General features: G+C 43.7%; 2 protein-coding genes across 4 annotated transcripts; both read right to left on the bottom strand.

Annotated features, from left to right (window-relative positions):
• Positions 1-511: 511 nt before the first annotated feature.
• LOC121537524 (ADP-ribose glycohydrolase OARD1) lies at positions 512-5,241 on the bottom strand. 2 transcript variants are annotated; one of them, XM_041845132.2, is made up of 5 exons: positions 4,723-5,241; positions 4,314-4,479; positions 1,428-1,486; positions 1,219-1,331; positions 512-1,100 (listed from the first exon to the last, which is right to left on the bottom strand). In XM_041845132.2, the coding sequence occupies exons 1-5, from the start codon at positions 4,891-4,893 to the stop codon at positions 959-961; spliced, it is 651 nt and encodes a 216-aa protein (XP_041701066.1). In that variant the 5' UTR covers positions 4,894-5,241; the 3' UTR covers positions 512-958. The 2 variants fall into 2 exon arrangements, with proteins under 2 accessions (XP_041701066.1, XP_041701067.1); XM_041845133.1 differs by lacking the exon at positions 4,723-5,241 and having other exon boundaries at positions 4,314-4,500.
• Positions 5,242-9,659: 4,418 nt separating this feature from the next.
• On the bottom strand, positions 9,660-24,581 carry guca1b (guanylate cyclase activator 1B). Of its 2 annotated transcripts, XM_041845134.2 has the most exons (4): positions 24,150-24,581; positions 23,842-23,991; positions 23,620-23,734; positions 9,660-10,204 (listed from the first exon to the last, which is right to left on the bottom strand). In XM_041845134.2, the coding sequence occupies exons 1-4, from the start codon at positions 24,351-24,353 to the stop codon at positions 10,053-10,055; spliced, it is 621 nt and encodes a 206-aa protein (XP_041701068.1). In that variant the 5' UTR covers positions 24,354-24,581; the 3' UTR covers positions 9,660-10,052. The 2 variants fall into 2 exon arrangements, 1 of the variants encoding a protein (XP_041701068.1); XR_005995095.2 differs by lacking the exons at positions 23,620-23,734; positions 23,842-23,991; positions 24,150-24,581 and adding an exon at positions 22,742-23,031 and having other exon boundaries at positions 10,118-10,204.
• Between the last annotated feature and the right edge of the window lie 1,959 nt (positions 24,582-26,540).

Below are 26,540 nucleotides of genomic sequence, written 5' to 3'. Positions count from 1 at the left end.
TCAAGTTTCATGATGTACAGGAGGGCTTTCCCATATTACACATAAAATGGATCTGTGGGTTTGATTTTGTGGTGTCAGATTCCCCGCCCCCTTCCCCCACTCTCCATTACATCTGGTGTCTGTTTTGTCTTTCAGCTGCTTTTAGAGTGCAATATACTCAAGATCAATATTACGTCATACAATACCATGGCCATATCTTCAGCAGCTGCACCCTGCAGAGTCTTTTGTGTCGGTCATAGCATTAGAATCACATTCAAGGTAGCTTTCAGTCAACAGCATCAAGCTTGTGACTCATGAGCAAAGCCTGAATCACAGCACAGTGAATGGAGCGTAGTCAGTAAACAAAGAGATAGGACTACATTTATTTGTGAAGATCATATGTCCTCCCGTATTGTATGACGGTGATATAGCTACATTTAGTCATAAGGTGAATATGATCCAATAATGACATAACACCATTTACACTAAGCAGTCAACTTCTGTATATTACAAAAGAACCACAGGTCTAGTGAAAGGTGTAAAACAGATTTCATTTTATTATCTTGTGAAATTAAAATCACCATTTACTTTTTATTATTCATGCTCATGTAAAAAACTTGTGCATTACAGGGTATTTAAAATCAGCATATGACAAACAGCAGCACAGAACACGTCACTCAAGTGATGTGGAGAAAATAATTAGTGCCCCCTTCTGGTGGAGAGCATTCCTATGAATATGATTTCGCTACTGTATAGGACAGTAATTGAAGTGCAAAATATGAACATGTAATTTCATAGAACAATTAAACACAGGGGTAAAGTAGAGATGAGGAGGGGGTATTATTTTAAGGAAAAGTGTCCTTTATTCCCTTTCAAAAGTACAACCTTCGGCAGACTTTATACAGGTGCATACCAGTATGCTGATATATGGTCTGTGAGTTTAACTTCATTTTGTCTTACAGAAAACATCAATGGAAACTTAGTTTCCCCGTGGACTTGGTTTCCCCGTTGTTTTTACAGGGAGGGTGTACACAGTGATATGGATACCGGTGGGCTGGAATATCTTCTCAAGCATCTTTGCCACTTTGTCCCAGCTCAGTCGATCAAGGCCACAGCCAATGCTGTAGAATAGAAGGATATAAAATTTAGTCACACATCAAATGGAAATAAATGACATGTTAAAATAATTTAATAATGATGCCTTTTTATGTGTAGAATGCTCAATGTATTCATACAAACCGAGGCATTGATATAGCCGTTACTCCGTTTTTCAAGCAATGAAACTTCATGTCCTCAAGGCTCTGCCTCAGGCTGTCATAGGTTGGCTTGTTGCTGTACTTTTCCTTTGTTATCTGTAATAGAGCGAGACACAACCAGAGATTTAAAAATAATAATAATGCTTTCAAATTTGTGTTAGTTGGTTGAAACTAACAAGGCAACTGCCTTACCAGGTAGTACACAAAACGTTTGTGTCCTTTCAGTACAGCGCATTGCCCTGGCACCTTCTCTGTGAAGTAAAAGTAAAACCAGTGAACAGTGATCTTGATCAATGACATGGGCTTATGATTTAAGCCATGCTTTTCCAAATTCAGGGCCTATTTTAAAGTGAAAAGGGCACATCACAACATACTTCCATAGCATGCAGTGCATACAGTGGCGGTTTTACACGGAGGCCGGGGGAGGCCCGTGCCTCCCTGGAAATGTCCCTGGCCACCCCTGTGGCCCCCCCGTGCTGACCAAATAAAAAATTATGAATTTATAACTATTTTACACGCGAGCGCCAAAAGCGGAACTAATGCAACGCTCTACACGGCAATGTATCCTGCCATCTGCGCGAACGCAGTTTCTCCACACTGAAACTGATAAAAACCTTCCTGCGGTCCACCACTAGTGATGAGAGACTCAGTGATCTTGGTGTCCTGAGCATAGAGTCCAGAAGGGCCAAGGCTCTGGATCTTGATGTATTTGTGGACCGTTTTGCCAGACAGCACAACCGCCGTATCCTGTTGCTGTAGTGTATCTATATGATATATACGCTAGTAGCGTATGAGTGCCGCTGTGAGGAAAAAGAGATATAATGAACAATAAAACAACAAGCTTGAGCTTCTTAAGACACGGTGGGTTTATCTGTTCTCAATACCACCGGTAAAATGAATGGAGTTAGTCTGGTGTCCACATGAAGTTACGTGTGTAGACAAAGAGTCTGGTGTCCATATGAAGTTACATGTGTAGACAGAGACAGTCTGGTGTCCATATGAAGTTACATGTGTAGACAGAGACAGTCTGGTTCCCATATGAAGTTACATGTGTAGACAAAGAGTCTGGGTGTCCATATGAAGTTACATGTGTAGACAGAGACAGTCTGGTGTCCATATGAAGTTAGATGTGTAGACAAAGAGTCTGGTGTCCATATGAAGTTACATGTGTAGACAGAGACAGTCTGGTGCCCATATGAAGTTAAATGTGTAAACAAAGACAGTCTGGTGTCCATATGAAGTTACATGTGTAGACAGAGACAGTCTGGTGCCCATATGAAGTTACATGTGTAGACAAAGAGTCTGGTGTCCATATGAAGTTACATGTGTAAACAGAGACGGTCTGGGGTCCATATGAAGTTAGATGTGTAGACAAAGACAGTCTGGTGTCCACATGAAGTTACATGTGTCTACTTAGATGAACCCACCGTGTCTTAAGAAGCTGAAGCTTGTTTTATTTTTCATTTTACATCTATCTTTTTTTCCTCACAGTACCAGTAGTTCCACACACTACTAGAGTGTATGTATGTTTGTATGTATATATATCCCACCAATCCTCTCTCAAGAGGTTTTCAAAAAGGGGCAAACTCATGTCTCAAGACCTGCTTCTGTTGGTTCCCCTCTCCTGCCTGTAACTTTCCATCCACATCCCCAAAGTTTTGTGGCCCATTATGACATCACTCCATTAAGTGATTGCTGCATGTACTGCTCTAAGGAAACACTTCTCTCTCTCTCGCTCTCTCTCTCTCTCTCGATAGATAGGAGTTTATGATTTTATTCTTTTGAATTATCTCTGCCAAACATCTATGTACTACAAATCTTCAAGCTCCACAGATGTTTTATGGCATCCACTAAACCTCTTTAGATATTTGTAAATTATACAGTGTGATACCTTTCAACGAAAGTTTATTTAATTTTTTACCAACTATGATTTTTCCTTTTGAAAACAAGCAAAGCAAGAAAAAAAAGAAACAAAATCACTCCAATCATTGCACACTTGTGTCGTTCAGACTTTGCAGGTCCAGCTTTGACATGATGATCTAACTAACACTAATATTGTAACTAATATTGTAACTGAAATATGTATGATCCTATGATGAGCGATTGCTTACTTCCCTTTCACTCTTAAAAAATTACTGAAAAAAATGTGTATAAAAAGGTATATGTAGTATATGTTTGTTTAGTGAGCATTCATGCTGTCATTTTTTTCCTAATGTGAACTATGGTGGAAATGTGCTGTCCTAAATGGACTTGCCCATATATGTTGTAAAGCCTTTTTTGTACACCTGCTCATCAACTGACAGTGAAGTACACAAAGACACAGACACACACACACACACACACACACAAGACACCTGTAATATTCTTGTTTTCATGTTGTTGCTGATATCCATCAGTGTTGTTCATATTGCTACATTGTGTTGACATGATTGTTGCTTTTAAACGAATGTTAACTTAATGTTTATTGTCTGCATCCTATTGGACTACTGGATGTTAATGTGTAACACGTTTCCCTGTTTATGTGCTTTAGCAATACTGTATGTCAATATGGTCATGCTAGTAAAGCCTCTTTGAATTGAATTTCTTTTCTGATTTGGTTTATTTTACCTAAATGGATACAGGGTAGTGTGTTTTGTTTATAAATCACTCAGAAAGTTTTCTTTCTTAAAACAAAATGTGGAATCAACTGTCCACAGTAGTGGGGCTTCCATAAATAGGAAATGGCACATTGTTGTACCCTTTGTTGTATCCTGGAGTTTTGTTCACATTGAATATGAACCCTGTATTTGTACCCTGTACTTTTTAATTAAAAAAAAAAAAAAAAATCATTTTTATGGCACTATCTCTCTTGCATCTGCACTCTTGTACAAAATACGTGTTATAATAAATGTCATATGATTTTAAAGTAAAATAAAGTTTATAATCTTTGAATATCATGTGTTGCCAGTTTTTTTATGTGTGCCCCCCTGATTAAACACTGGCCCCTCCTTGGCCCCCCTAGTAAAATGTGTCTAGAACCGCCACTGAGTGCATAATAACAAATAATACATTAATAATACATTACACAGAACAACTCACTCTGTTCCTTTAGCGCAGCAACTCCACCAAACTTCTTCTTGAACATAACTGCGATTCCAGCCCCCATGTGGCAGTCCTTGCTGATACAGTGCGCCAGGGCCTCATCTTCAGGACAGGAGAACAGGTCCCCCTTCATATGATGCAGGCTCCAGACGCCTTCTGCAGGCTGGCCAGGAGATAGCAGCATTACACCACAGAACCAGCCACCACTATCAAAAACCTTAGACACATTATTTATGCCAAAGAGTTTTCCCCTCCTCTTTAACTCCAGGTAAGTAGCTAGCTTGCTAAGTAGGACTGTTGACAGTAAGTGAGTAACAACATCTTATGGCCATTGATTACATGCCATTCACCGGTATGACATCATTACCTACTAGCTAACTAAGGCGTTTTCATGCTGGCCACTTACCTTAGATTTGCCAATAGATCGTACTGGCTCCACAGACGCAGTTGACATTACTTTGACAGGTGAGCTGTAGTCAACCAGATGGGAGGGATAGGCAATCTGTTTTGTTAATCTGCGAGGGAAAGCAATGCTACTGCGAGCAAATGAAAGTGCATTGATTATTTGAAGCTGCATTAGCTAGTTATAGCAATACAGTCACAGCTGGCTATGCAGTGCCTCCCTGACCAAACGTTACCATCTACAGCGCAGGCACATTTGTCTGATCATCGCACGCGGCACCTAGCTAGCTAGTGTCGAAGTCGTTAAGTTTCTCCTTCAATTTCACCAATGTGGGCATTTTCAGGGTTATGACTAGACGGGATACAGTTTTTGTCAGATTTCACTTTTCGTAGGTTAGAACTTACGCAGCATGTTAGGAGCATAAACGTAGCAGGTTGGGATGATTAGGTTAAGGTTGTTAAAAGGGCTAGATAAAATGGGAAAAAAATAAGGAACTTTTGACGTTAATTCGACAACAGCTGTATCCCTTCTAGCCATGACCCACTACCAGGAAGCCACAAGGTGTAAATAAGCCTATCAGAAGGCAAGGTAATGCTGACGCGGCTTCTTCTATGGTATTATCGTGGTCCGCAAACATAAACGTTAGAGGTGCATGCTGCCGCCTGCTGTGTCGCCTACTGTTCTGGATTGTGAATTAATTACACTGTGACACAAAAAGGGGAGGGAAATAAAAACGGGGGGAAAGGAAGAAATTGCCCTACCAACTAACCAAACACCTATTAAAACCTCACCACTATTCCACTACTTTGGCCCTATCTGATCCTACACCAGGCCGTCAGCCTGAGAGGACAGGGCACTATTGTTCAACACACCTTGCTGTAACTCTTTTGCAGTCAAATTGTGTACAGCCAAGTACTTCTCTGCAGCTGCCACCACAACATTTATTTTCTGTGATTTATGTTCAATTTTTGCGGTACAGTTGATAACCATGGCTATGAATGCTAAGAAGCCAACTGTACTGAAGCACATTATTCCTATCACTCTCTATTGGCCTCGGCCTACTCACAGGGAACCTCTTAGGATCCCTCGCCTTGGACCCATCTTCCTCTACTACTCTCTTCACTGCCTCAGCCTATGACACCTTCTGTACTACTCTGACCCTGGTAACCTCGACCTCTCACCGGACACTTCCTCCCCCTCCCTCCTCCCTCTCTGTGGATGACTTCGTCAACCATTTTGAAAAGAAGGTTGACGACATCCGATCCTCATTTATTACCGCTGGTCCAGCTCACACTGCCCTACCCTATGCTTTGACTTCTTTCTCCCCTCTCTCTCCAGATGAAATCTTGCGACTTGTGATGGCCGGCCGCCCAACAACCTGCCCGCTTGACCCTATCCCCTCCTCTCTTCTCCAGACCATTTCCGGAGACCTTCTCCCTTACCTCACCTCGCTCATCAACTCATCCTTGACCGCTGGCTATGTCCCTTCGAGAGTTGCACCCCTCCTCAAAAAACCTACACTCGATCCCTCCAATGTCAACAACTACAGACCAGTATCCCTTCTTTCTTTTCTCTCCAAAACTCTTGAGCATGCCGTCTCTAGCCAACTCTCCTGCTAACTCTCTCAGAATGACCTTCTTGATCCTAACCAGTCAGGTTTCAAGACTGGTCATTCAACTGAGACTGCTCTTCTCTGTGTCACGGAGACTCTCTGCACTGCCAAAGCTAACTCTCTCTCCTCTGCTCTTATCCTTCTAGACCTATCTGCTGCCTTTGATACTGTGAACCATCAGATCCTCCTCTCCACCCTCTCCCAAGTTGGGCATCTCCGGCGCTGCTCACTCTTGGATTGCATCCTACCTGACAGGTCGCTCCTACCAGGTGGTGTGGCGAGAATCTGTCTCCGCACCACGTGCTCTCACCACTGGTGTCCCCCAGGGCTCAGTTCTAGGCCCTCTCCTATTCTCTCTATACACCAAGTCACTTGGCTCTGTCATATCCTCACATGGTCTCTCCTATCATTGCTACGCAGACAACACACAATTCATTTTCTCCTTTCCCCCTTCTGATAACCAGGTGGCGAATCGCATCTCTGCATGTCTGGCAGACATATCAGTGTGGATGTCGGATCACCACCTCAAGCTGAACCTCGGCAAGACGGAGCTGCTCTTCCTCCTGGGGAAGGACTGCCCGCTCCATGATCGCGCCATCACGGTTGACAACTCCATTGTGTCCTCCTCCCAGAGTGCAAAGAACCTTGGCGTGACCCTGGACAACACCCTGTCGTTCTCTGCTAACATCAAAGCGGTGACCCGATCCTGCAGGTTCATGCTCTACAACATTCGCAGAGTACGACCCTACCTTACACAGAAAGCGGCACAGGTCCTAATCCAGGCACTTGTCATCTCCCGTCTGGATTACTGCAACTCGCTGTTGGCTGGGCTCCCTGCCTGTGCCATTAAACCCCTGCAACTTATCCAGAACGCTGCAGCCTGTCTGGTGTTCAACCTTCCCAAGTTCTCTCACGTCTCCCCGCTCCTCCGCACACTCCACTGGCTTCCAGTTGAAGCTTGCATCTACTACAAAACCATGGTGCTTGCCTACTGAGCTGTGAGGGGAACGGCACCTCCTTACCTTCAGGCTCTGATCCTACACCCAAACGAGGGCACTACGTTCATCCACCTCTGGTCTGCTAGCCCCCCTACCTCTACGGAAGCACAGTTCCCGCTCAGCCCAGTCAAAGCTATTCGCTGCTCTGGCACCCCAATGGTGGAACAAGCTCCCCCACGACGCCAGGACAGCGGAGTCACTGACCACCTTCCGGAGACACTTGAAACCCTACCTCTTTAAGGAATACCTGGAATAGTATAATAGTAATCCTTATACCCCCCCTTTACTACCACTGTCTTTTGTATAAACTAACACCTGACTTATTTCACCTGCTAGCACTGACTTGTTTAAAGAAATGTACTTATTGTGATCGAGATGTAGTTGTCCTTGATTGCACTGACTTTGCTCACAGCTGCTTGTTTGAAGAAGTGTACTTACTGTGATCAAGATGTGGTTGTCCCACTGGCTATCCTAAGTTGAATGCACCAATTTGTAAGTCGCTCTGGATAAGAGCGTCTGCTAAATGACTTAAATGTAAATGTAAAATCTCCACCAACATGGGTACCCCTAAAGTTAACACACTGCTTTTCCCACTGATACTACACATTCCTTTGTCTCATGCCCTCCTGAACACTTCTCACATCTAGGAATCTCCCTCCTACACAATGCTGCAACATGACCATAAGCTTGACACCTAAAACACTGTAAACATCCTAACTTGACTTTGTTGGGTAAAGACTCTGCAGAAAGTCACAGGTCTTGCCCAAGGCGTGTGGTGCTGAGCGCCCGCTCCCTCTTGGCGGAAGACACAACTATAATCACGAGTCCACTTCGAGTTACTTTCACCGATTCAACAGTCCCCAACCTCTTCTCCACCCAACCTGACACCACATATGGATCTGCCAGAAGGAAAGGATCCATTCTCTCCAAAACTCTCACTCCCACTGAGCCAGAATCATCTTTGTCATCATCGGGGCGAGGTTCAAACTCGCACATGCCACTGCACCTGCCCCCGCAGGTAATTCATCCTCACTCTTGCCAGGTGACATTTCTGAGCTACCGGAGTACATTTATTTATCTTTGTACTTGACTCCAATCTTCCTCACCACACCGCTTCCCTCTACACTCAGCTCCTTCCCTCTACACTCAGCTTCCCTCTACACTCAGCTTCCCTCACCACACCGCTTCCCTCTACTCAGCTCCTTCCCTCTACACTCAGCTTCCCTCACCACACGGCTTCCCTCTACTCAGCTCCTTCCCTCTACACTCAGCTTCCCTCACCACACGGCTTCCCTCTACTCAGCTCCTTCCCTCTACACTCAGCTTCCCTCACCACACCGCTTCCCTCTACACTCAGCTTCCCTCACCACACCGCTTCCCTCTACTCAGCTCCTTCCCTCTACACTCAGCTTCCCTCACCACACCACTTCCCTCTACTCAGCTCCTTCCCTCTACACTCAGCTTCCCTCACCACACCGCTTCCCTCTACTCAGCTCCTTCCCTTCTTCCTTGCTGTCCATTTCCACAAACCTCCACGCTCTTTCCACTCCTTCATCCGCTGTAGTAGCAAACTGTTCAAATGGTTCTTGTATCTTGAATTTGCTGCCATGTCTCGTCGACTCATAAAGCTCTACCAGCCGCCATTATCTGCTGCCTACCGCCATTACCCAAGGTGCAGCTGCTTAAACCTATCCAATCATTTCATATCTACAAGTACCTAGAGGTAGGAGGAGCTGAAGGTTGATTATGCTCCTGCTCCAGTACCTACCTCCAGTACCATCCATGCTGGAATGTGATGAAGTGAAGTAAATACTGTCAAAGCAGTATGATTTCCATATTGTCTGGTTATTTATGATAAAGTGATGTACGAGCTACCCTCATATACTCTGAAATTGACAGTGCATTTAGTCAGGGCTATATAATAGGCTTACATTTCATAAAATAGGTCAACATTGGTGTGTTTATTATACATCTTCATACACATTTACTGTTCAGATAAATATGGATTTTAAGTTCAACATACACAAAAATAGTTGTTCTACAAATTCAAAAAGTGTGCCAGATATGTAACAACCAAGACTGCTACCGGAATACTATATTATTGTCAGCTCTATCCATTGACATTTTTCCCTAGCAAAACATAATTGCAAAATAAACTTTACGATTTGCCTCTGCATGTTGTCTTTCAACCATATAGAGATGGAGGAAACTGGTCCCTTTTACTGTACACTGCATATACAAAATGTGGTCCTCTGTAGCTCAATTGGTAGAGCATGGCGCTTGTAACGCCAGGGTAGTGGGTTCGATCCCCAGGACAACCCATACGTAAAAATGTATGCACACATGACTGTAAGTCGCTTTGGATAAAAGCATCTGCTAAATGGCATATTATTATTATTAAAATGCAATCATGAGCAGTAGAGCACACACATACCCATCAGTGGGAACAGAAACACGCTGATATGTACACATTAGGGATTTCAAAAGAGAAAACAAAGAAAGTTATAAAAGAAGCGACAAGTTATGGTGTGTGGTGTGCAGGTTATGGGGAGAGAGGGAGATGGAGGTTATTACAGCAATGGTTGCCCCCTCTGCACAAGAGTCCACAGTCCACGTGGGTATGGTGGTAGTGTCAGCCAACACCTGGGCACAGGGGCAGTGCACAGGATAGCTGAAACTGCTGGTAGATGGATTCAACTTTTGATCGAAAGAAGTGCAGAAACTTATTGCAGAGGTTCACCTTCAGAGCTTGCTCCAGAGCTCTTGCGTCGCCGTTCACTGATCCAGTCCCCAGGGTTGACGTTCATCTGCAGCATCTTCATCACCCACTTGTCCCTCCTGGCCCCGTCGATGAACTCATCCAGAGACAACTCCCCTGAAGAAACACACAGAGTTAGCATTACTCACTAACTACTTGTCTCATTTTGTATGCTTTGTACAAAATAATAAAATGCAGCACGACAGGATCTTTATAAACTTAGCTCTTTATTAGCTAGCTATAACTGGCATGTTCATGTGTCTCTGGCCATGATCATCTTGAAGATGACCTCCCCACCTGGATGGTCTTAACCAATCATAGCGCAGTATGATACGACGGTAGAATGCATCCAATTACAATTCAGTATGCTGACACATATGAATATTACATCCCCCTTCTTAAAAAAAATGAAAAATGTTCTACATATTTTAAGCGTTTCTTTTGAATACATGCTCTGTAGTATGAACTCGAGGTAAGTAACCATTTATACTGCACCAACTGCATCAACATAACAGACTCTGAAACAATGAACAATGAATGAATGAATGGCGCCGGAGAAGATGGCTGCCGTTTTACAGCCCTCTAACCAATTGTACTATTATTATGTGTGTTTTTCCGCGTTATTTGTAATTTATTTTGTACATAATGTTTCTGCCATTGTCTCTTATAACCAAAAAGTGCTTCTGGATATCAGGACAGCGAATACTCACCTCGTATTGGACGAAGATTTTTTCTTCAACGAGGCAGCCGCGAAGGATATCCTACAGACACCCGACAAGGCCCAAATCCCCGTCATTCGCATGAGAAAGAGACGGAGATATCGTGGACGTAGGTCGGGGTGCCTTGTAAGGATCCGACGGTGAGCGAGTAAACTGCCTCTCCCATCAATCCTTCAATAATTTGAGAATAAATTGGATGACCTAAGATTACGGTTATCCTACCAACGGGACATTAAAAAAACTGTAATATCTTATGTTTCACCGAGTCGTGGCTGAACGAGGACATGGACAACATACAGCTAACGGGCTATACGCTACATCCGCAGGATAGAACGGCTGACTCCAGTAAGACAAGGGGTGGCGGTCTGTGTATATTTGTAAACAACAGCTGGTGCATAAAATCTAATACTAAGGAAGTCTCGAGGTTTTGCTCGCCTGAGGTAGAGTATCTTATGATAAGCTGTAGACCACACTATTTACCAAGAGAGTTTTCATCAGTGGCGGCTGGTGAAAAATATTCTCGGTGGGGCTGTGCCATACTTTTTTTTTCCTGTAACCATCGCGATATATTTTAACACAAACTGCAGGACAGCAGTGCTCAGTGAAACATTCAGTAATTATTTAATGCCAATATTAAAAAGTTGAGGCATTCTTACACAAAAACATATTACACAAACCCAAGCCTTTCATTTGCATTTAAAGTGAACTTTTTACCATTGGTAGTAAACAGGCAACGCAACAGGCATGCTGTCAGAACAGAGTGGAAAGTGGACAATAACATGAAATTATTATAAAGTTTATAGGAAATCTTACACTGTATAAAAGGATGTATAATATAGAAATGGATATCAAGTGGATGAACTCAAACCTTTGACTGGAAGAATAGCATACAGTATTTTATGATCATACTAAATGTGACTAATTGTTAATGTGCTCCAGAACTGCAACAATTAATTGATACAAAACAACATATATACAGTAATATTAGCAAAGACACTATTAAGACTTTCTAGAGTACCATATATAACTGGATTTTTTATGCTAAGGTCAACTATATACAAAGAAACATGCGGCCAGAGCTGCTCTGTGTGTGTGTGTCTGTCATCTTATTTGTACAGGAATTTTGCCCGTCTGTCCTTCTGAGTGGCAAACCTCTCAATGACCCTTTGATTAAAGTCAGGAATGTCCCTGACAAGTTTCTTCTCCATGGAGAGCATGGCCAGAGCGTTCAGGCGATCCTGTGTCATGCTGTTTCTCAGGAAGGTCTTGATCCTTTTCAGTGTAGAGAAGCACCTTTCTGACTCAGCAGTTGTCATGGGTGTGGTGATGAGGATCTTGAGGAGGCTGGCAGTCTCTGTGAAAGTGCTCTGAAGGTTGTTCTCCATGAAGAACTGGTACAGGGGCACTGCACCACTACAAGCCTTGAACTCACTGTTCTCATAGATGAGGGACAGTTCGGTTTTGAGCTTGGCCTTGTTCAACATGGGGTACGCCTCCACGGTTGTTTCAAGCGCTGTATCGGGAACTTCACACTGTGTTGTGGGAACAACTCTCCGTGCAATAGTGTTGCGCTGATGAGGTGCTGGGTGAAGGGAGAACCTCTCTTTGGCATGACTCAGGATGGTATCACATACCTGTAAAGATACATCATCAGCTTTAATTTGCAATTAAGCTATTTTGATGCAAGTGATCCTGACTGACACATGCCTATGTCCAACTCAAGTATATGATTACCAAGGTGCTGATTGTTCAGGGTTTTGGCTACATACTACCAGGCCTGAAAAAAGTTCTATGGGGAAACACTGACAATTACATCACAACTTACCTCTATAGCCAACCTCTGTTGTTCTCCTGGTCCCAGCATCCTCCGTCGCTTGATGGGCTGTTGCTGCTCGTCAGATGCGCTGTCCCCACACAAAGAGGGGAATTGAGGCCCTGGGTCCAAAAAATAAAGTTTAATTTGATAACTTGCAATCAGACTTCTTAGCTCACTGTAATTCCCCCTCAACACACAACCAGTGACTTTTATATATATATATATATATATATATATATATATATATATATATATATATAGACAGACAGACAGACAGACAGATAGTGTGTATATACACACAAACTATGTCTAGTAACTGCTTTTAACCTGTGATGTACATAATTAACTGATGTTATTACGTTTTAAAGCCTTTTTTCTATTACATTTGTGAGAGGGATGCAACATAATTTTGTTCTGCTGTGCACTTAGCAATAAAGTTAATCTTCAATAACAACTAGGCCTCTTCTAGAAATTGACCTGGTGGACACCTGAATAATTATTACAAACTGTGTAGTACTTTCCTGCATTATTATCAACGTCTGATTGTGTCTTTTTGGACAAACACTTGTTCTCGTGGTCGAGTAACAACAACTGCGCTCCTTGAGTGACGGGTGGTACTTGGTGAGAGAGGGAGAGAGACGACCCAAATTGCGGAGTAAACTAGAAAAACGGACGTTACACATGGCGGAGTGGCATTACCACATTTAACAAACCAAACATTGAAATACCGTTATAGAAGGTAAAGTAAAAACCCAAACTGGTCTGTGCATCAATACCGGTATATAGTAATATATAGGCAACATACCGTAAATCTGTATCAATTATGTATCAGTTTTACATGTGACCCATATCAAATTTGCGCATTCACACTGAAGGAGCACACAAATGCAATGCTCATTTGGCGTGATTGTCGTGGTAACACAGGTGAAAAAAAATCCTGAATGGTATCCTAATGGCAGCCATTTTGGTTAGGGAGAAATACAAACAACTCTACTGCCATACATTCCAATTAGACTGAAGGCATACAGTTGTGTCCAAATATATTGGCACCCTTGGGCTTTTCTTAAATAATTCCCTATTTCTTCTAAAATCAGTTGAAATTTGAGAGGAAAAAATGGGTCTCCACACCTTTAATTATATTTCTGTAAACTTAAGTTTACAATTGTAATTTAGAAAATATAGACAAATGTCATGGACTAAATTATTGGCACCCTGGAGCTAGTACTTGGTTGCACAGCTTTTGGCCAAGATAGCTGCCAACATATGCTTATTGTAGACATCAATGAGCTTGCTGCACCTTTTCTGCTGGCAATTTGGCCCATTCTTCAGCAGCAAACTGCTGTAATTCTTCAATGTTTGAGGGTTGCACTCCACCAACTTCTTTTTTCAGATCTTGCCAAAACTAATGTGGTCCCGTGTAGCTCAGTTGGTAGAGCATGGCGCTTGCAACGCCAGGGTTGTGGGTTCGTTTCCCACGGGGGCCAGTATGAAAAAAATGTATGCACTCTTAACTGTAAGTCGCTCTGGATAAGAGCGTCTGCTAAATGACTAAAATGTAATGTAAATGTCTTCTCTTTCCTTTTAAAATACTAAAACAAATATAATTGTGACGGCTCTATGATAATCACTCACTTTGATGACCAGACACATTTAGGCTTTTAAACTGTTGTAAGTGAACTATTCATCTTTCTAACAGCATCTTTATCAGCCAATAGTAAATATAGTTATTTACCTGATTGTTAGCATGCTTTCTGTGAACCTCTGGACAAGTGCTTTAATGAAGACAGGGTCGATGTTCCTCTTCTGCAGCTGGCTGAAAAGCATGTCCACATTTGGCATGATCTTGTGGAACAGTGCCAGGAAAAACAGAAAGCCTCGTCTTCGAGCATCCTCACAAAGCCCCCCGCCTCTCTGACAGTCGGGGCATCAAAGTTCCCAGAGTCTCTGATGGTCTGGAAACACGTTAGGAGGTCATCCCTGTACTCGTACACAGTGTTGTGTAACGGTAGCTGTCTTCAGGTGCTCCTCCAGCACACTGTCGAGGGAGGCAACAAAATCCACTAAGCCCCGGAAAATGCCGGGGTTGTCCGGCAGAGTCAGTCTCCTCGTGCCCACGTAAGGCCAACTCAAAAGCCCCACAGAACTTCACACAATCGATAATTTTGGATAGAATGTGCCTGTTTTTATCCACCTCCTCATTGTGTTTCCCTCACCGCAATCCTGTGGCCGTCATCCAGCTGCGTAGCAATGTTCACCCTTCCTAATACAGCTAGCTTTACAGAGTTGTCCATGTGTGCCCTGGTGTTCTCATGTTTCTTTACCTTCTCTGACAGGTGCTTCATATCCCTCACTCCGGTACCTGTCCATGCTGAATCTGACCCCGTCGTTTTAAAAAGCAAGCACGGAAAGCAAAATAAAGCATTAGCATCAGTGCACCCAGCTAGCCAAGCCTTCCTGGTGTACCAGCTACGGGAGAAGCCGCGCATATACTGCTTCCCCTTTCTCGCTAGCCTGCTGTCTGATTGAGAGGTCAGGTTGATCTGGGCCCAGCTCTTTCACCCGAACTTTCTCTGACAAAGTTCTCCTCTCAAACGGATCTTGGAGGAGAGATTTCACCGAGTTAGGGTTGGGTCTTGGAGGAGTAACGTTTGCGTTCGCCATTGTCGTCTAGTAAAAATGGCGCCACTGGAGCCCGGTCCTTATTTTATCAGGGGCGAGCTTGGGGCGATAAAATAATCGCCCTCCTTGGATTCGAATTAAAATCGCTGATTAGCTACATTTTATGTCATACATTCATATCTTAAATTAGCAATTGGCTTAACTGCTACGTAGACCCGCCTCCTGGGGGCACTTTCTGTACGCCCAGAGCTGACGAGGCGTTTGACAGGCAGAGGAAAGGTTGCGAATATGATTTTCTATCATATCTTACACATATTACTGTGTGCATTCCATATTTCAAACACACAAATATTGACATACTGATGTTTTTATTATTATTATTATTATTTTTTATTTTTTTATTAAAAAAAAAATAATTTTATTTAAGGGGCGGCGCCCTAGCGCCCTCTATCGGCCAGCCGCCACTGGTTTTCATCTATATTTTTTCATAGCTGTCTATTTACCACAACAAACCAATGCTGGCATTACGATTGCACTGAATGAGCTGTATAAGGCCATAAGTGAACAGGAAAACACTCATCCAGAGGCAGCACTCCTAGTGGCCGGGGACTTTAATGCAGGGAAACTTAAATCCGTTCTACCTAATTTCTACCAGCATGTTAAATGTGCAACCAGAGGAAAAAAAACTCTAGACCACCTTTACTCCACACACAGAGACGCATACAAAGCTCTCCCTCGCCCACCATTTGGCAAATCTGACCATAACTCTATCCTCCTGATTCCTGCTTATAAGCAAAAACTAAAGCAGGAAGCACCAGTGACTCGGTTAATAAAAAAGTGGTCAGATGACGCAGATGCTAAGCTACAGGACTGTTTTGCGAGCACAGACTGGAACATGTTCCGGGATTCTTCAGATAGCATTGAGGAGTACACCACATCAGTCACTGGCTTCATCAATAAGTGCATCGATGATGTCGTCCCCACAGTGACCGTACGTACATACCCCAACCAGAAGCCATGGATTACTGGAAACATCCACACTGAGCTAAAGGGTAGAGCTGCCGTTTTCAAGGAGCGGGACTCTAACCCGGACGCTTATAAGAAATCCCGCTATGCCCTCCGCGAACCATCAAACAGGCAAAGAGTCAATACAGGAGTAAGATTGAATCGTACTACACCGGCTCTGACGCTCGTCGGATGTGGCAGGGCTTGAAAACTATTACAGACTACAAAGGGAAGCACAGCCGCGAGCTGCCCAGTGACACAAGACTTCCAGACGAGCTAAACCACTTCTATGCTCGCTTCGAGGCAAGCAACACTGAAGCATGCATGAAAGCACCAGCTGTTCCGGATGACTATGTGATCACGCTCTCCGTAGCCGATGTGAGTAAGACTTTTAAGCAGGTCAACATTCACAAGGCCGCAGGGCCAGACGGATTACCAGGACGTGTACTCCGAGCATGTGCTGACCAACTGGCAAGTGTCTTCACTGACATTTTCAACATGTCCCTGACTGAGTCTGTAATACCAACATGTTTCAAGCAGACCACCATAGTCCCCGTGCCCAAGGACACTAAGATAACCTGCCTAAATGACTACCGACCCGTAGCACTGACGTCTGTAGCCATGAAGTGCTTTGAAAGGCTGGTCATGGCTCACATCAACTCCATTATCCCAGAAACCCTAGACCCACTCAAATTTGCATACCGCCCCAACAGATCCACAGATGATGCAATCTCTATTGCACTCCACACTGCCCTTTTCCACCTGGACAAGAGGAACACCTACGTGAGAATGCTATTCATTGACTACAGCTCAGCATTCAACACCATAGTGCCCTCAAAGCTCATCACTAAGCTAAGGATCCTGGGACTAAACACCTCCCTCTGCAACTGGATCCTGGACTTCCTGACGGGCCGCCCCCAGGTGGTAAGGGTAGGTAACAACACATCTGCCACACTGATCCTCAACACGAGGGCCCCTCAGGGGTGCGTGCTCAGTCCCCTCCTGTACTCCCTGTTCACCCATGACTGCATGACCAGGCACGACTCCAACACCATCATTAAGTTTGCAGACGACACAACAGTGGTAGGCCTGATCACCGACAATGATGAGACAGCCTATAGGGAGGAGGTCAGAGACAGGTCAGAGACCTGGCCGTGTGGTGCCAGGATAACAACCTCTCCCTCAACGTGACCAAGACAAAGGAGATGATTGTGGACTACAGGAAAAAAAAGAGGACTGAGCTGTAGTGGAACAGGTTGAGAGCTTCAAGTTCATTGGTGTCCACATCACCAACAAACTATCATGGTCCAAACACACCAAGACAGTCGTGAAGAGGGCACGACAAAGCCTATTCCCCCTCAGGAGACTGAAAAGATTTGGCATGGGTCCTCAGATCCTCAAAAAATTATACAGCTGCACCATCGAGAGCATCCTGACTGGTTGCATCACCGCCTGGTATGGCAACTGCTTGGCTTCCAACCGCAAGGCACTACAGAGGGTAGTGCGTACGGCCCAGTACATCACTGGGGCCAAGCTTCCTGCCATCCAGGACCTCTATACCAGGCGGTGTCAGAGGAAGGCCCTCAAAATTGTCAAAGACTCCAGCCACCCTAGTCATAGACTGTTCTCTCTGCTACCGCACGGCAAGCGGTACCGGAGTGCCAAGTGTAGGTCCAAAAGACTTCTCACAGCTTCTACCCCCAAGCCATAAGACTCCTGAACAGCTAATCATGGCTACCCGGACTATTTGCACTGCCCCCCCACCCCCCCACCCCATGTTTTTACGCTGCTGCTACTCTGTTAATTATTTATGCATAGTCACTTTAACTCTACCCACATGTACATATTACTTCAACTACCTCAACTAGCCGGTGCCCCCGCACATTGACTCTGCACCGGTACCCCCCTGTATATATAGCCTCCCTACTGTTATTTTATTTTACTTCTGCTCTTTTTTTCTCAACACTTTTTTGTTGTTGTTTTATTTTACTTTTTTTTATTACAAATAAATGCACTGTTGGTTAAGGGCTGTAAGTAAGCATTTCACTGTAATGTCTGCACCTGTTGTATTCGGCGCATGTGGCCAATACAATTTGATTTGATTTTATTTGATTCAGCATACTGTTACTTTTAGAACAAATATTTCTCATCAACTCAGCTTTTCACTGTAGCAATGACATCTCAACATTTCAAACAAATACAATACCAAAGCATTTCATGTTAACTTTTCAATAACAAGTTTACAGTCCGGAACTCTTTTAGGGCAGCAATCCGCCTACACCCTTTGCCATTTCACAGGTTTAGGACAGCTCTAGGCTTGACCTCTCTTCCTGACCTTGTGTGATATGAAGCTGAGTATGCTTCTGTGTCAGTCAACAGTTCTTGTGGTGTTGCAGGTAAGTATGGTGTATGTTGTGTTGTGTCTGTGTTTAGTCCATCCCGTTCTCTTTCAGGGGAACAGTTCATCTTTTGTGTTCAGTAGGTGACGACGATTGCGGCGGTACACCGCTCCTTCTGCGGTGCGAACGTGATATGAACATTCAGTGTCAGCTGGTTGGATGACGACTGCTGGCTTCCAGTAGCCATGCTCCTGGATTCTAACGGACTCTCCGTCGTTCAGTGGTGGCAGTGGTCTAGCTGACCTGTCGTTGTATCGCTTTTGGTGTTGTTGTCTGTGCACGTTTTGCATGCATTTCCTCAGGTTGCAGCTCAGGTTGCAGCTGCTGGTTGGTGCTGGGAAGGATTGAGCGAAGTCTGCGGCTCATCAACAGCTGGGCTGGTGATTTGAAGTTGTCAACTGGAGTGTTGCGGTATTGAAGGAGACTGAGGTAGGGGTCGCTCTTGTCTGCTTTTGCTTTGTCCATGAGTGAATTGGCAATCTGCACAGATTTTTCAGCAAGGCCATTACTTTGAGGATAATGTGGGCTTGTGGTGACATGTGTGAACTCCCATGCTTTTGTGAAGGATTCAAACTCATTTGATGCCATGCCTGGCAAAGGCTGCTTTCAGCTTGTGTATCACAGCTGCAGATGTGGTACTGTGAAGCTTGTCGAGTTCAAAGTATCTGCTGTAGTAGTCCACTGTTATAATGTAGTCCTCGCTGTTCCAGGTGATCAGATCGGTTGCAACGACCTGCCAGGGTCGGTCTGGGATACGGTGAGGTAACATTGGCTCTTTGGTGTTTGAGGGGCGTCGTTCAAGACAGGTGGGGCATTTACCAACCATGTCCTCTATTTGTTTGCACATTCCGGGCCAAAACAAAATGTCCCGTGCTCTCTGTTTGCACTTTTCCATGCCCATGTGTCCAGCATGGATCTTTGTCAAAATCTCTTCTCTGAGACTGGTAGGAATGATGATTTTCTCTCCTTTGAAAATGATTCCGTTGATCTGTGATAGTTCGTCACGATGGTTCCAGAACTATGAGACGCTCTGAGGGCATTTTCTCCTCTCCTCAGGCCATCCTGACTGTATGACTTTCCTCAGTTGTGTGAGTTGTGTGTCTTTTTCTGTTTCTGCTTCAGTTTTGTGTCACTAACTGGTAAGTTGCTGTACACAGTGTGCACCTGCATATCCATGCCTTCACTAAGGCTGCTGTCCTTGTAGGTAATAAACTTCTGCGACAGGGATGTCTTTGCCTCAACGGTGAGTGATTGTGAAATCGTATTTTGTAGTTGAAGGATCATTCTCTGTAGCCTTGGCGGGGCTGCGGCTAACAGTTTCCTCATGATTGACTCGAGGGGCTTGTGGTCTGATTCCACAATGACTTGTCATCCATAGACATACTGATGGAAACGCTTACATCCGAACAGAATGGCATACAGCTCCTTTTTGATTTGAGCGTAGTTGATTTCACAGTCTGTGAGAGATTTGGAAACGTAGCCGATGGGTTTTCCTTCTGCAGTAGCACTCCACCTAGTCCATACTTCGACGCGTCCACCTGGAGTCTAAGCTCTTTGTTGGGGTCGTAGTAGGCAAGGATTGGTCCTGGTTCGCTCGTGATCAAGTCTTTCACTTTCTGGAAAGCGATGTGTTGCTTGTCCCAGAGGAACTCACTGGACTGCTTTAGCAGCTGACACAGGGGTGCATTAGCATTGGAGTGGCTGGGTGCGAACTTGGCTAAGTAGTTGACCATGCCAAGCACTGTTTCCAGCTCTGCACGGTTTTTTGGTGGCTCCATTTCCTTTATAGCTGAGCTCTTCTGCGGATCTGGCTTGATTCCATTTGCTGTGAGAAGATGTCCGAAGTAGCTGACCTCTGTAGCGCCGACTGTGCTCTTCTCAGGGTTGAGCCGGACTCCTCTCTCGCGGGACCTTTGCAGCATCGCGCTGAGGTTTCTGTCGTGTTCCTCTTTGGTTGGACCATAGACAAGGATGTCGTCCACAATTGCCACAACTCCGTTGAGGCCTTCGTACACCTCGTCGATCTTTCGCTGAAACTCGTCTTGGGCTGAGATAATCCCAAAAGGCAGGCGACGAAACCTGTAGTGTCCAAACGGTGTGTTGAACGTTGTGAGCTTAGATGACTCTTCTGTGAGCTTGATAGCCCAGTAGCCTGATCTGGCGTCCATGACGCTGAAGTAGCGTGCACCCGCTAGCTTGTGTGTGATGCCATCTAGCGTCGGTAAGGGGTAATGGGGGCGTTTGATAGCCTTGTTCAAGTCTCTTGGGTCGAGACATACTCTGAGCTTGCCTGTGCGTGGTTTCTCCACCACCTCTAACGCGTTGACCCAATCCGTCGGTTCTGTAACCTTGGTGACGATGTCAGATTGCTCCATGCTCTCCAACTCTTTCTTCAGACGGGCGTGGAGAGTAAGGGGAATCTTTCTCAGTGGGTAGACCACAGGGGTTGCGTCTGGGTCAAGGTGAATGGTACATTCTCCTGGGAATAGTCCTATTCCTGTAAAAACATCAGCAAACTCCTCCATGACATTCTCTATCTCTACTGGTGCTGTCACTGATAAAACTAGCTTGATGAGGTTGTTGGGTTCTATTTTTCTCATAATTGGATCTGTATGTGATGAATAGCTTAGAAGGAATGCATTAATGAGGAGCATAGGTTTGAACTGTACTGATATAAATTGTTTCACATAACAGGCTGTGATTCATGTGAGGAACGTTAGGGGCTAGGATGAGATAAGACTTGTATTTCTCACAGATACGAACACTGCCTCTTTGTTGTCTGTGAACCGTCCTTGAACGTAGTACAGTGGAATGGTGTCTTTTGGGTGCTGACTCCACAGGTTGTTATGATAAACTTATGCCTGGCAACAGTGTGCAACAAATGGAGTGCCGAGGGGTGAGACTAACCCGTGCACCAACGGATTGGCTGAGTAAAGTCTAAACCACACTCAGTCCTTTACTCTGATTGGCCAACAGAAGAGGTGGGAACTCTCTGTCAGAGTATTTGAGAAAGAACCTGTAAACAATAGTTTAGTTCTCTGAGTGCCCTGCGTGGTATTTCAGTGGACCCGTATATACGAACCTTCATACTTATCATACATACATTTTGCATATAATAAATTAAGCTTGGATTGAAGATCTCTTGATTCTTATTCCAATATCAGATTTGAATTACGCAATTTCTAACAAGGTCCATGTCTAAACATGCTTTAAGACCTAGCACTGCAGGTGCTTGAGTGTCAACAATGTAAAAGTCCAACATCATGTCACTTTCCTTGTATTTGCTCGCACTCAGATGTCAAGCTTCGGTACTTATTCAGAGGAATAATGTTTACTTGTGCATCAGTGTCTAGTTTGAACTTTAGCTCTGTGCCTTGTGTTCCTATCTCAATGTCAGCAAAGGCTTGCTCTGTCTCTGATATCTGACTTTTCTGTGTCACTGAATCAATAAACAGTTCATCAGCATTTGACTCTTTGATTGACATTTAATCTTCACTCACTGTATGTACTGTTTTTCCACGGTAAGCTCTGCACACTTTTGCAAAGTGATTCCATTTTCCACATTTAGTACACTGTTTGCCTTTAGCTGGGCAATTTCCCTGTTCGTCATGCACGTTGTATCCACAATATCCACGTTTTGGGGCGTTTGGAGTCTGTGTCGCTCTGTTTTGGAGTTCTGTCTCTCTCCGTTCTGCAACATGCTCTCTGGGCACCGGAGTTGTGATTGGATGTCTGCCTGACTGCGTGCACTGCTTGTTCACGTGATGCTGCCGCCCGAAATGGTTTTCATCTGAACTTGTGCTAGCTCGTGAAATCTGGCTATATCGATAGCTTCGTCCAGCGTTAGCTCAGACCCAACATTCAAAAGTTTCTCTCTCACTCGCGGTGAGTGTATTCCAAATACAATACGGTCCCTGACCATCGCATCCTTGTTTGCATAATCACAGTCTTTCACAAGCAGACGCAGCTCAGTGACAAACTGTTCAAACGATTCGCTAGCTCCCTGTACTTTCTCATAGAATTTGTACCTAGCGAAAATTGTATTGGTCTTTGGCACAACATATGCTTCAAAATGATCGTAGTATGTTTTCTGTACCTTTGATTCATCCTCGGCAATTGTCCATGTGATGTAAATGTCTCGGTCCAGAGGAGCAGGTAGCTGCATTTTTCCCTCTTTCCTTCAGAGGACCCGTGAACATTAGCTCCACATGCTGTTTGAACCTACGCCATGCATCGGGTAGATTTGTAGAACCCCAATCCATTCGAGGTGAAGGAACTCCAGAAAAATCCATATTTTTAGTCCTTTTACTTGTTTTGTATGCTTTGTACAAAATAATCAAATTCAGCACCTACTTTGCATAATTGGCCATGTGCATGTATATGTGATGGACGCTGTAGGAGAGAGGAATAACGTTGTGGGAGAGACAAAAAGTGAGTAAAAAACACAATGTAAACCAGGGCGGGATCAGCCAGCGGCGGCTTCCCGCATGCGCGATTCATTTGCAGTCTGGACGCATAGGGGTGAACATCTCCTGCTCTGACTGCAGCTGGGAGGGACTGCTGCGTGAGGACTGGGCCGCCTGTGAGTGCTTTGGGACGGGGGTAACAATGCACCCTCTGAAAACTCGCTGAATATAGCGACAAAGTCACTAAGTTGGCAACACTGCCTGGGTGGTCTTAACCAATCATAGCGCAGTATGATACGGCGGTAGAATGCATCCAATTACAATTCAGTATGCTGACACATGAATATTACACTACTGAAACCAAACACTGTGTACACTGAGGGAAAAACATTTCTAACACCCATTGTCCAATGGTGCAATTTTCTAAATACTTTAGAATGTTACACACAATAATGTGTTACACAGTCATAATGCTATGGAAATCACAGTGAGGACCTGCTAAATCATAAAAGTATTAAAACCACAGATCAAGCTGTCAGAAGTAAAGGGGTAAAGAAAATGTCCTCACCATCTCCGTTTTCATCAACCAGTTCAAATATTCTGTCGACCACTTGATCTGGGGTCAGGAGGTTACACTCTGCATCCAGTTCTCCATGACAGGCTTTCTTCAGTCTGTAGATGGACTGAGAGAGAAGATAAGCAGATTTTGGAATGATATCCCATATATGTATATATGCATATAGAAACTGTATTTTATGTAATCATACACTAATCTTTGAACGACTGTTACTTCTACAATCTCCAGCAGCTCTGTTTTGTCAATGCAGCCACTTCCATCTTTGTCGTACATTTTGAAAGTCCATTTCAGTTTATGTTCCAACTTGCCCCTCAAGACCAGGTTCAGGGCTGCAACATACTCTAGAAAATCAATTGTATTGTCCTGCAAAGGAAAAAAATCATAAAATAATTAAATGATACTCATCAATAAATACGGAAATGAAGAGAAAGGGATGTTCAACAGTTATCACTTGAAAGACATGTGGACACTGTGGCCCTCAAAGGCCCCCATCAGATGACAGTAATCTGTATGCTACTCACTCCGTTCTTGTCAAATGCGCGAAACATATTCTCGATATAATCGGCCGCCTCCTTGTTGTTAGTAACGCCGAAGAAGCTCTTGAACTCGTGCATGAAGAGTGTTCCACTTGGGCACTCCACCACAAACTTCTTATACCACTCCTGCAGCTCTGCAACATCAATTTCCTGGTCTGAATCACTCTCCTCACTCAGTCGCTGACCCATCACAGAAAGTTCTCAAATACTGTGATGAGCCTCTAGTTGAAGAAGTTGTCTCTCATGGTTGAAAGTTGTGTCAGTCAGGGGTGTAGCTCTACTCTTTGGATATTCCACAAATTATTTCTCTTCCAACTATGTGCTGATTTCCATCACAACTGCAACTTTTGAATTCATCTACTGTGTCTACTATTACTGAAAAAAAATCTAATATTTCCATAAAGGTGCAACACATAAACAAAAACGCTGCAAACAAAAACAGTGAGTTAGTATATTACCCCTGGTCTGCCAATTCTCCACTGAGGGTAGATACTGGGCAAGGATTGATGTAGATCACATGACACAAGGGATTATGAATACATACCTACTGTCTGGATCAATTAGTTCATAGTGAGATCTCGAGAAAGATTTGCCATTGTCCATCTTCTATTGCTCAAGGGTCAATGTAGGAAGTCCAGTCAGTCCAAGGCAAGTGAGCTGCTAGAACTATTGCAACAGACAGGCGGTGAACAAAATAATAGGTATAAAGATGTTAAACTGCTAACTGAACTGCTAATTTAGACTACTATAACCCTAAAAGGAAGATCAGGGTAATAGTGTGACATGACAAAATTGAAATCAACATACAAGTCATTGTAGAAAAGGTACAGGGCCAGTTTCCCAGACCCAGGTTAAATTTAGTCCTGGACTAAAATGCACTTTCAATGGAAACTATAAATTGAAAAATATTTTTCGTCCTGGACTAGGTTTAATCAGGGTCCAGGAAACTGGCCCATGTCATCTCTACAGAGAATTACATTGAGCAATATACAGGCAGGACCCAGTATATTCCCCAGGTAAAATATGAAGTCCATGTCTTGCTAAAGGTTAGTTACACAATGTCCCTTACATGGGATCCTCTTTTTTGTTTGCAAATCCGATGACTCATAAAGGCCAGGCATTTGGTAATCCCTCTTTAAGGTGATGCTATTTCTAGGACCTTCCTTGATAACCTGAGACAGAATGTACACATTGTGTCTCTGCTGCAGCATAATTATGTCATAAGTACATCAACTTTATGATCAACATTTATTATTGTATTCCATTCCATGGCTCAGTAGTAGGCCTAACATATTTTACCAGTTGACTGTGTCTCCAAATACCCCGTTACATTTTTGTATGGAAGACATGATGTGAAAATCCTGATATCGATATGAGAAACATTTATCCAAATGATATACACAGAAGAGACTGGTGGCAGGAGGCTGAGGTAGAAAAACACCCGTGGGACTGACTGTGTCCTTGTTTCCTATAGTCAAACAGTGGGAAGATCTCAATTGCATACTCCTCGTGTCCTCTCTCTTCAGCTCCTTCTCAAAACCAATTGGATGAGAAAGCCAGAGGTCCCGCCCCTCTGACCTCCTCCATTGGATTTTGAGGACGCAAGGAGTATGCAATTGAGATATTCCTAGTGTGTTGACTGAACACCCCCACCTAGCACGTCTTGGCTCATGTAATCTGCTGACTAGGTGTTTCATAGGGACAGGGATAAGCATCATTAGCCTGCGTGTCACGGCCATCTGGTGATACTCTCATAACTTTCTATGAAAACGTACAGATATAAGGACATAATGTATTCAAAAGATGTATTCATAGCTGGCAAAAGTTACTTAAAACTTTCTTGATACAAATTAAGCAAACTCCACACTTATAATGTTAGCATTTATTGCTTCATATGAATACTGTGTTGAAAGCCCAATCATTCAATTTACAGAGATGTCAATTGGTTTCACAAAGGCAGTGAACACATATTACAATCTACAAAATCTACTTTACAGAAATGTTTATCCTAATATATAAAGACAGTTGCAGAAACCGGTAAAGATATGGCAGCGAGTAAACTCTCAAAAGAAATCAAACAAGATTCTTGTTATTCCATGTGATCAATGACATTTAGTGCTGATATTGACATTTTAATTTGACAAATGTAGTTTGATTAAATTGAAAAGATCTTGTGAGAATTAAAGGACACCATGTTTTCATACCATTTGAGTAAATCGGACACAAAAACTGACAGTAAATGTGGTCAATAGACAAAAACATTCACTCAATAGTGTCAAACAACAGAAATCAGGAAATTGCCAATATTATTGTTTTCTAATGTTTTGGATTTACATAAGTATTCGCACCCCTGAGTAAATACTTTGTAGAAATACC

The sequence above is a fragment of the Coregonus clupeaformis genome, chromosome 24 (assembly GCF_020615455.1).
Source record: "Coregonus clupeaformis isolate EN_2021a chromosome 24, ASM2061545v1, whole genome shotgun sequence".
Taxonomy (NCBI): Eukaryota; Metazoa; Chordata; class Actinopteri; order Salmoniformes; family Salmonidae; genus Coregonus; species Coregonus clupeaformis.
The sequence above is the reverse complement of the archived record's forward strand: the minus strand, read 5'-3'. Positions and strand labels throughout refer to the sequence as shown.